Source organism: Herpailurus yagouaroundi, unplaced genomic scaffold (assembly GCF_014898765.1).
Source record: "Herpailurus yagouaroundi ecotype Mexico unplaced genomic scaffold, PumYag 140, whole genome shotgun sequence".
NCBI lineage: Eukaryota > Metazoa > Chordata > Mammalia > Carnivora > Felidae > Herpailurus > Herpailurus yagouaroundi.
Genome location: NW_024412395.1, coordinates 81,130,043 through 81,141,254, shown reverse-complemented (window position 1 = coordinate 81,141,254; position 11,212 = coordinate 81,130,043). Strand labels below are relative to the sequence as shown.

The following is an 11,212-nucleotide window of genomic DNA, read 5'->3' as shown; positions in this document are numbered from 1 at the left end:
TGTTTTCTTGTTATTCCCCCATTCTTTACTATAAAATTACTTTGTGTTATCCTTTTAAAATTGTCACTTTAGAAAAAAATTGCATCTATGATAATTACTTTGTTGCTCCATTCGGAACTCTGAAGTAAATAAAGTTTAGGAACACAATTTTTTCTTTCTGAAGAGATACAGAAAAGTTGTGCTCAATTTAAAAATTTTGAACACAAAACACAGCTTTATTTAAATAAATACAGAGGCGGAAAAATAGGAGAAAAGGAGAAAAAGAGTCCGAAAAGGAAAAAAGAAACATTAGTGTGAGGCTCTCAAATTGGTCCATCTACATGATCTCCCAAAGGGCTAAGTTTCAAATTAACAAGTCACAACTCTCACTTCTCAGCTTTAATTATCAAAGCAATAACCATCAAATGCTAGATAGAATAAAGGGCCAAGGCTGTCTACCTAAAATACAGAGATCACAGAACTGCCTCAAAATACAAAGAAAATATTTTTATTTGTATAACAAAGACTCTAAGAAATGATAACATAATCGAATTATCAGAATTGGTGTCAAGACACAAATAGGTTTGGAAAGCTATAGATGATCAATCACTTTGTTTCATCCAACGTTCTCTCAATTGGAGAGCATCTCTGATATTTCCTGACTGAAGTGTGATGTATCCAGGTGATTCAAAGATGGTTCCCTTCAATTAGTCCTCATTATCTCTCTTTTTTTTCTTTTTCTTCTTTTTCTCTGGACTCTGAAAATAACCAATAAGAAGGCTTTTGAAAGAGCTGTAAATGTACGGGTAACAATAACTTTTCCTATAAGAACAAAGGAGATCTATTTTCCTTAAAAATAAACTTGGGTTAAAGATTAAAACCTAAAAATATAAAAACCACCTCTATGAAAGTGATCTTTAGCAAAAATATAAAAACAAAAACCCAAAAAATATAAAAACCAAAAGTGATCTGTAGCAAATCATATTCTTTCTTTCTCAAGGCAAACTTATTTTACAATAAGATTCTACGTTTAGGAAATGGCTCTTTGTAAAAATATCATTTTTATTTTTACTATTCCATCATTGAAAACCGTAACTGCTTGCTCATTTCTGATAAAGAGAATAGAATAAAATACAGAGACCCTGTCCATACCAACAAAGTATTGGCAATTAAAAACAAACATACAGGAATTGCTGTGCTAGTGCACGGTTCCTCCTCGGAAAGTGGTTCCTCCTTAATGTGTTTCTTTTTGTCCTTTTTCTTCTTCTTCTTCACAGATGTCTCCTGTTCTTCCACCACTAGTACTCCTTCTTCCTCTTCTTCCTCTTCTTCGGCTGCTACTGTTGTGGTTTCTTCAACTGAATGGGTAAGTATAAAGACACAACAATTAACATTGTGTCAGACCTCACTTCCCCCACCCCAAACTTTTGGAATCTCACTTTTTCCCCCCCATCATTCTGGTTAACTAGCCAATGTTTATTATAAAATTCTATAAGTGGAAAGGTCCTTGGAACTCCTGCCTAGTCCATTAACTCTAACTTAAATGATATAAAGCTCAAAGAAATTTCTCATGAGATCAGGTAGCTACGTATAGAAATTAGGAATAAAACACATTGAAACTATTTTTGGAAACTGTCAATTATATTAGAAATGATTAAGAGTTTATGCTCCAGAGTTAGGACACTTGGGTTTATTCAACCTGGTGGGACCTGGAGAGTAAGTCTGTAAACTCGTATTACTCATCTGTAAAATTTAGTGATGTCTACCTCACTGGATGATAACTAGGACTTAATGAGATAACATATAATACTTGGGGCATTAGAATGAGGACTCAATAATAGGTAGCTATCATTAGAAACTCATTCACCTTTAAGGGAAAAAAAAGTCATTCACCAAAAATTCATTTAGCACCTACTAAATACCAGGTTGTATTCTACAATTTGAGATACAACAAGGCATAAAGCAGACAAACTCCTTGTCCTTATATATCTTTTATTTTAGGAGTAGAGAAAAAACGCAAAATGATACAACTATACAATATTTTACACAGTAATCAGTGCTAAAGGTAAAAATAAAGCAGGAAGGAGAACATTGAAGAAGACAATGCATATGGATAGTTTAGACAGGGCTGTCAGACAAACACCTGGAAGAAGCAAGGGAGTGAGTGAATGATGGAAAAATATTATCCTGAGGAAAATTTTTCCAGGCATAGAGAATAGCAAATGCTAAGGTTATTTTGGGAGAGAAGGGGAATTGGCAGGTTTAAGGAATAAGAAGGAGGCCAGTGTGGCTGCAGCAGAGTGAGCAAGGAGTAGGACTGAATCAGAGCTAATGGGTGTCACGGTGGCTGCTACATTAAGAACAGCAGTGGTTGGGGCGCCTGGGTGGCGCAGTCGGTTAAGCGTCCGACTTCAGCCAGGTCACGATCTCACGGTCCGTGAGTTCGAGCCCCGTGTCGGGCTCTGGGCTGATGGCTCGGAGCCTGGAGCCTGTTTCCGATTCTGTGTCTCCCTCTCTCTCTGCCCCTCCCCCGTTCATGCTCTGTCTCTCTCTGTCCCCAAAATAAATAAACGTTGAAAAAAAAAAAATTTTAAAAGAACAGCAGTGGTGGATATGACAAGTGGTTAGACTCTGGATATATATATATATATATATATTTTAATTTTGGTTATTTCTGAGACAGAGCATGAGTGGGGGAGGGGCAGAGAGAGGCAGACACAGAATCCGAAGCAGGCTCCAGGCTCTGAGCTGTCAGCACAGAGCCCGACGCAGGGCTTGAACTCACAGACCGCGAGATAATGACCTGAGCCGAAGTCGGACGCTCAACCGACTGAGCCACCCAGGCGCCCCTTTATATATATATATTTTTAACGTTTATTTATTATTGAGAGACATAGAGCTTGAGCAGGGGAGGGGTAGAGAGAGGGGGAGACACAGAATCTGAAGTAGGCTCCAGGCTCTGAGCTGTCAGCACAGAGCCCGACGCAGGGCTCGAACTCACAAACCGTGAGATCATGACCTGAGCTGATGTCAGACAGCTAACCGACTGAGCCACCCAGGTGCCCCTGGATATATTTTCAAAGTAGAACTGAATTGAAAGGATTTGTTGCCAAAATAGGGGTGTGTGGCTATTGACGGAGCATGCAACTCTTGATCTCGGGGTTTTAAGTATGAGCGCCATACTGGGTGTAGAGGTGTAGAGATTACTCAAAAATATAAGTTCTAAAAAAAAAAAAAAAGGATTTGTTGCCAGAGTAGGTTTTCAAGTGAAAGTTAAAGGCCAAAGCAACCAGAATTGCTATTTATAAGAAAAATAAATTGGAGAGCAACAGACTGAGAGTAACAAGGATCCACGAAAGTTCAAGTTTAAAAAGCTTACTGGATGGATATATAAGTGAAGATCCAATCCTGGAGTCTGGTGTTTCAAATGCTAATTAAGGGACCTAGAGATCACCTTACTGTTCAATAAGTAAACAGAAGTGTAGAAGCTGAATAACTTGTTTATGTTCTCTTCAGCCAGGGTAAGAATTCCCATTTGCTGATAGTATACTTTTGACCACTAAGCTATTTAGAAACCAAAAATTAAATCAGTCATTATTTTAATGCATGACACTCTTGTTGGACTAGTCTGTAGGCATTCAACACAAGTACTGCTAGTAAACAGAATTACTGGCTTATCAACTTTGTGAGACTGCCTAGTTCAATGGAGAGCACCTATTAAATATTACTGTAACGGCAGGCTACCCAATGTTATTACTATAGTCCGTTCTATGTGACAGAAACAATGAAGAAAACCACTGCTGTGAATTCTACCCTTAACTATATAACTATATATAAAATACTTCAATAACGTAGAAACCATAAGCATTTTTTTATGTTTTAAGCTATTCTCAAAATAGCTCACATGGTAGTTAACTAAAGTTTGGTACACTTAGCATAATACAGGATTCCACATATTGAAAGAAATGCTTCTCACATTCCTCTATGAAGTCTGATATATCTAATAGTACCTGAACTATTCCCAGAGAACATGGCAGCTTATTAAAACACCATTAGCTTTCAATATGGGTGATTTTACAATAAAGTTCAGTGGCATGTACTTTCCCAAGATTTCTGAAGTCTGTCTTTCTTAAAAAATAACATAGAGGGGCGCCTGGGTGGCGCAGTCGGTTAAGCGTCCGGCTTCAGCCAGGTCACGATCTCGCGCTCCGTGAGTTCGAGCCCCGCGTCGGGCTCTGGGCTGATGGCTCAGAGCCTGGAGCCTGTTTCTGATTCTGTGTCTCCCTCTCTCTCTGCCCCTCCCCCGTTCATGCTCTGTCTCTCTCTGTCCCAAAAATAAATTAAAAAACGTTGAAAAAAAAAATTAAAATAAATAAATAAATAAATAACATAGAGGTGCCCAGGTGGCTCAGTCGGTTAAGCGTCCAATTTCGGCTCAGGTCATGATCTCATGGTTCATGGGTTTGAGCTCTGTGTTGAGCTGTGCTGGCAGCTCACGAGTCTAGAGCCTGCTTCAGATTCTGTGTCTCCCTGTCACTCTGCCCCTTCCCCACTCGCATGTGTGCTCTCTCTCAAAAGTAAATAAACATTAAAAAAATATATATAAAGAACATTCAAAAAATTTAAACTGACCTTTAATTTTAACCTTGGCTTTTTTTGCCTTCTTTTCAATAATTTCATCCTCTTTATCTACCTGTTCTATCTTGCGTTTCTTAGAACAGGTTGGGAGTGTGGAGTCACCAGAAGGATCATATGTCTTCACTTCACTGAAAGAGCCAAATTATAGAAAATTTCTACAAATACTTGTATGAAATAATTCTAAACAGATTTAAAGGAAATACTAGTAGATAATACTTACATAAGCATACAATGCTGTTTTACTTTAGTGGCTGTGGGGCAGTTTATGAAAACTAATAGTTCCCAAAAGGTAAAGAGGTTTTACTATTTTCCAAGCAGATCAATCAGACTTCAAGAGAAGTGGGGAACTAAAATGAACTTTGGTTTAGTAATCAATGTAGTGACTATGGTACAGAAAAACATTCAATCAGTATGGGGAAAGATGGAAAAAAAATCTCTTTATACCAAATGACTTCTAGAAAGTAAAAATTGAAGCAATTCAAGTTTTAGAACATAGGGCAATTCAATGAAAACAACAACAACAAAACAGAAAACCCACAAAAAACCTAATCAAGTTAATATAAAAGACTTCATCACAAAATCCCAAAAGGTAGAACAAGCAGGGATACATATGGATAAACATTCCCTAAATAAGGCAACATTTGCTTTCGCTCTAATGTAGCAGAAAGAAAAAACTGAAGTATTAAGTGCCTAAGAACTAAACCTCATAATTGGTGCTTTAACACCATGTGTTTAAAGTCCTAAGATCATGTGTTTAAAGTCCCATGGTATGGGAATATTAAAAAATTGTTCAAAACAAGCTAACGAATGTTTGATTTTTTAAATTGTAGACTTGTGGCTGTTTAATTTTTATAGATTTAAAACATTTAGAATTTAAAGAACAAAGATCCACACTTACCAACTAAACACATCAAATTAGACCTTGAACAGAATAAAGGAAAACAATTTTTCTAAATGTGTACACTTACAGACATATGAATATATATGGTAAGATGTTATGGTATTTTGTTCTCCTTGCCCACTTAGAGTTTAAAATTTTACTATTAAAATTCTTAGAAGGGTTACAAGAGTCCTAATGGAATTTAGGGGTTAATGACAAGAAACATTTTAAAGGCTCCTGATACATACTGTCAAACTGCTTCCCAGAAAAGTTGAACCACTCTCTACTTCCATCATCACAACCTTACCAGTGTTGAACATTACCTCAAATAACAAGCAAAATACCTCTCCCTACACGTATCTTTTGTTAATTTCATGGTGGTCTGAATACTTTACTATGCCTCTTAGCTAGTTTTAGACTCTTCTGTCGTTACATCTGAAAATGAACAAGTTAAATATTAAGAAGAAAAAAAGCCAAGGGGTGCCTGGCTGATCAGTCGAAGGAGTATGCAAATCTGGATCTCACAGTCTTGAGTTTGAGCCCACGTTGGGTATAGAAAGCCAAAACAAGTATGCTATATGTGTACTTAGTACAACAATGTAAAAATATGTATATGATTAAAAATTGGGGGGTAACTGGGTGGCTCAGTCAGTTAAGCATTTGACTCTTGATTTCGGCTCAGGTCATCATCGCACAGGTTCATGGGATTGAGCCCTGCATTGGGCAGCATGGAACCTGCTTGGGATTCTCTCTCCCTCTCCCCCTTCCCACACTCTCTCTCCCTTAAGAATAATATAAAGTTAAAAAAAAAAAGTAAATATGGAAAACTGTAAGGAGCAAAGAAACAATTAGAGACATTGAGGTGTTTACATTTATAATAAAAAAGTGCTGTCAAAAATTATAATTTAAATAAGCAGAAACTGTTCATCCATCCTCCCCCAAACGTACTCACCTTTTATGTTCGTATTTTTCTGTTTTTGCTAATGCTTTTCCTGTTCCACTTATTTTCCTTATCTAAGAAAAGATATCAATTTTTGGTAAATATAAGGGAAATTGTTAACAGCAGAAACAAAAAATGTTGATATGCTGAAATGTTTCATAAATAAAGCTGCTTAGGTGAAATAATTAAGTACATACACTTGAAGTTTATTAATTTTTGATAGCTAACATTTCTGCAATAATAGGCAGGATGTGGTTCTTACCCCTCTATCTTCCAAGGTCCTCAACCTGGCCTCTAATTTGGCTCTGTTCTCAATTCCCATTGCAGAACTGGAATCTTCACCAAAAGCATCATACCGGATAGCCAAAACAGTTTTGGCTGCCAGCATTCGAGAAATCTAAAAGAGAACTTGAAGTTAGAGGCATTCAAACTATATTCCAAGTTGAGATATAAAAATCCTCAATAAGTTATCCATGAGAAAACTAGAGCAAGTCATGAACTCAATCATTCACTCTAGGATTTTTCCAAATCAGGAATTACAAAAGTATTATAAAATCATACAACTCAAGAAACCTATCTTATATCTGAATCTCTGCCACCATATAATGGGTAACTGGTTATATACACAACTACATTCGTTTTGGTGGAAAAAAGTATCTTGTAGTTCATATCTAAAATGAGCTCAAGCTGGAGAGGATGTGGAGAAACGGGAACCCTCTTGCACTGTTGGTGGGAATGCAAACTGATGCAGCTGCTCTGGAAAACAGTGTGGAAGTTCCTCAAAAAATTAAAAATAGATCTACCCTATGACCCAGCAATAGCACTGCTAGGAATTTACCCAAGGGATACAGGAGTGCTGATGCACAGGGGCACTTGTACCCCAATGTTTATAGCAGCACTTTCAACAACAACCAAATTATGGAAAGAGCCTAAATGTCCATCTACATCAACTGATGAATGGATAAAGAAGATGTGGTTTATATATACAATGGAATACTACTTGGCAATGAGAAAGAATGAAATCTGGCCATTTGTAGCAATGTGGATGGAACTGGAGAGTGTTATGCTAAGTGAAATAAGTCAGGCATAGAAAGATAGATAACCATATGTTTTCACTCATATGTGGATCCTGAGAAACTCAACAGAAGACCAGGGAGGGGTGGGGATAGGGGGAAAAAAAGTTAGAGAGGGAAGGAGACAAACCATAAGAGACTCTTAAATACTGAGAACAAACTGAGGGTTGATGTGGTGTAGGGGGAGGGGAAAGTGGGTGATGGGCATTGAGGAGGGCACTTGTTGGGATAAGCACTGGGTGTTGTATGGAAACCAATTTGACAGTAAATTACATATATAAAAAATAAGATAAAAAAATAAAATGAGCTCAAACTGCTCTTCTAATGTCTTCTTTTAATTTCTACTCAGTGACCTTAGTTCTATATCAAGAGGTCATCCAGAAAACGCGTAGCCCCCTTTTTAGGCTAATTAACACTTTACCAACCTCCTTCTTCTATCTGCTCTGAATTTTATAAAATTTCAGTTTCTATTAAATTATGTATCCTACCAAAAACCTTGAAAGTACTTAGTTGGTTTAAGATTCAGCTTTCTCATCTGTAAAACAAAGATACCTACTTCTCATACGTAGGTTTTTTTTTTTGTTTTTTTTTTTTTTAAAGTAAACTCTACACCCAACAAGGGGCTTGGAACTCATGGCCCCACAATCAAGAGGTCCATGCTCTACTGACTAAGTCAGCCAGGAGCCCTGAGTACACTTTCAGTGTATAGAAGTGCTTTTTAAAAAGCTCAAGAATTCACCATTCTCTATTTAATGAAAAGAAGTAGTAGAAAGATTTATTGCATATTACAGAGTAGGATATGGGTTATTTAGAGGAAAAAAAAGAAAAACGACCCACCTCAGGAGAACTGTAACTCACCTTTCCTTTGTGTTTGGGACTTGTTTGGCCTACAAGTGAAGCATGATAAATGAGTCCATACTTTGGAGTATCTCGTCTAGACTTGAGGGCTCTGAAGAGTGCCTTTTCTGCTCCAAGAATCTGAACTGTAGAAGCTGCGTGTTTGGCCAAATTCAAAAGAGAACCTTCAAAAGAAAAGAGGTAGTTACAAGGAATGCAATTCCAAGTATTTGAAAGTTCCATGTATTAAACACAAGACATATAGTCTAAGTATTTACAGCCACTACAGTAAATAAAAATAATTCAGATTCTATATAGTCTGGGATTCCCTAAAAAGCTTCAGCATTTGTGATTCATCCATGTAGCACCATGGGCAGAAGTTTGTAATGAATGCTTACGGTAACTGAAGGTTAAGACTATCAGTTCAATTATACTTATTTGCCTGAGAGATGGTATTACTATTCCACATTCCACCACCATACCATAGGGGATGATTTTGGACATCAAATATTCTACTTTTAGAGATGAAAAAAATATACAAATAAATGGAAACTCTCAGGACATCTCAGTAGAACTATGTGATAATCTTCTCACACTTTATTTACCTCTGTTGTTTAAGATATGGAGATGGAGATACACTTATATAAGTATAACCGGGTACTAAAAGGTGCTGGTTTGTTAAATTTATTATACAGATTTCGTAAGAACACACCCCCAACATTAATGCTCAACCACACAATTCATATTTAAAATTAAAAACATACTTCTGTTAATCCCTATATCTCTTACAACAAAAGGTTAGCTAAGCCTATGAAATTTCATATGTAGACAACAAAACCTGCCAGATGATCCCAACCTTGCAGCTGAAGGTATCTGAATGGCATATTTGTCTATTTAATGATGCAGTTACAGGAGCTATTCTAGTTTAGACATGGTGACAGATGATATGTTAAGATCTTCTGTGATGGATTATTCTCCAATAATATAACGAGCTAGTAACTCACTCTATTTGCAACTATTCAATTTTATAGTATTTTGTAGCATACCTTCTTTGTAAAATCACTATATACATGTTTGAAGTTTTATGATAAATTATTAAAAATATTTTGCACGTCAAATATATTAAAATAGCGTATTTTAAAATAGTGTATTTAATAGTGAACCAAATTCTCAATCAAGCATATATATCAACCCTTGTGATAACTATTCCTATTTTAATCTGTTGAGTTTTTAGTATCAGGAAATATTAACTGATTTCATCCTCCTGCACTTCATCTGAATATTCTAATTAATGGTAACAAACTTCTGAAAATGGACCATAAGTGTCTCAGAAGAGGTAGTGACTAAAGATGCCTTCATTATCCAAAAGGAAATCAGGCATACAAATTAGAATCATCATTGAACACTTACTTGGTCCTTGGTTCTCCCCAATATACTATCTACTTCTATTTTTTACCAAAAATTTCTAATAAATGTAATTTGAAGAGTAAAAAATAATCCTAGTAGAAAATAACTCAACTCTAAATATTCCTATTTACCAGTCACATTAAAATCATCACCTGCATGAGCAATGAGCCGTGCTCCCACTAATTCCCCAACCATGACTGTAACATTCGGTGCAATGGCCATCATTCGATTTTGTAGATATTCATAGAGCTGGGTTCTATACTCTGAGATTTCAATTACCTAGTATAAAGAACAAAGTGGATATGTCATAAATGATCTGAGTAAAAATTATATAAAAACCACCGTCTGAAACATTACAGTCCTTCCTAAATTATCACAGAACAGCTGTGCAATCCTGGGAAAATGAACCACTCCTTCAGTTTCTCATTTTAATACATATTTTATGAGATAATAAATGTAAACAACCTAATACGCTGCCTAAAAATGTTAGTCAACTATTAATTTGGTTAAGTGCTCAGCTTTGCCTCAGGTCATGATCTCACGGTTTGGGAGTTCAAGCCCTGCATCGGGCTCTGCGCTGACAGAGCAAAGCCTGCTTCAGATCCTCTGTCCCCCTCTTTCTGCCTCTTCCCTGTTCATGCTCTCTCTCAAAAACAAACATTAAAAAAAACACAAACAAACAAAAACTCCAAGGGCTAGACATTGTGTCATCCTCTTTGGTACTTTTTTTTTTTTTTTAAAGATTTTGTTTTTAAGTAATCTCTGTACCCAACATGGGGCTAGACTTTAAACCCTGAGATTAAAAGTCACATGCTCTATCAACTAAGCCAGCCAAGTGCCCCTTCTTTGTGATTCTTGTTTAACTATCTCCAAATGGGCAAAAAGGGGCTCTAGGCTACAAACACAGAGGCTGGAATTAAATAATTCAAACTGTAATTCTCGGTCTTCTTAATGGATTTATAATTCATTATCCAGACAATGCTGACAATACAAATAAATTAGATAGTGTTCTACTAACTTTACTTCAGTATTATTTCCCCCACTAAATATATAAATCAAGATGGCATCAGATGAGGTAGTGACTGAACACCCTCATATTTGTCAGGTGATTAGTAAATTTAAAAATCATCATTGCCATCAGAAAATTATTACATAGCTGGTTCCAACACAACTAGTTTCTCCATGTATAGTTTACCTGAGTGCAGAGATGTAGAATATTGCAAATATCTTCTTCTGAAACCTCTGTTCCCATTGATATCTCTGCAGCTGCTTTCACTTCTGCTTCAACTTCCTCTGGCAGTAATTCAGAAAGTTTAGCTGAGGCATAATTCTTCCTGTCGCCTATGGAATGTTTGCAGAGGATGAGGAAGAATCACTCTTCAACAAATTATATAAAACCCAAATAGTAACAAAACAAAACAAAACAAAACAAAACAAAACAAAACAAAACAAAACAAA

At 36.4% G+C, this 11,212-nt stretch overlaps 1 protein-coding gene and 2 non-coding genes across 4 annotated transcripts in view; all 3 read right to left on the bottom strand.

The window, feature by feature from the left end:
- Positions 1–363: 363 nt before the first annotated feature.
- NOP58 (NOP58 ribonucleoprotein) overlaps positions 364–11,212 on the bottom strand; it is a 35,518-nt gene continuing 24,669 nt past the window's right edge. For both annotated transcript variants that reach the window (XM_040475886.1, XM_040475887.1), the window contains exons 8-15: positions 10,950–11,095; positions 9,907–10,033; positions 8,369–8,532; positions 6,700–6,834; positions 6,450–6,511; positions 4,612–4,745; positions 1,165–1,337; positions 364–737 (exon numbers count right to left, since the gene is read on the bottom strand). In XM_040475886.1, coding sequence (XP_040331820.1) covers positions 687–737; positions 1,165–1,337; positions 4,612–4,745; positions 6,450–6,511; positions 6,700–6,834; positions 8,369–8,532; positions 9,907–10,033; positions 10,950–11,095 — 992 coding nt within the window. In that variant the 3' untranslated portion in view covers positions 364–686. The remainder of the gene's footprint in view (positions 738–1,164; positions 1,338–4,611; positions 4,746–6,449; positions 6,512–6,699; positions 6,835–8,368; positions 8,533–9,906; positions 10,034–10,949; positions 11,096–11,212) is intronic.
- On the bottom strand, positions 9,670–9,753 carry LOC121031174 (small nucleolar RNA SNORD11). The gene has a single exon (XR_005790599.1). It is a non-coding gene; the product is annotated as a small nucleolar RNA SNORD11 (small nucleolar RNA).
- On the bottom strand, positions 10,813–10,894 carry LOC121031175 (small nucleolar RNA SNORD11B). Its single transcript, XR_005790600.1, has one exon. It is a non-coding gene; the product is annotated as a small nucleolar RNA SNORD11B (small nucleolar RNA).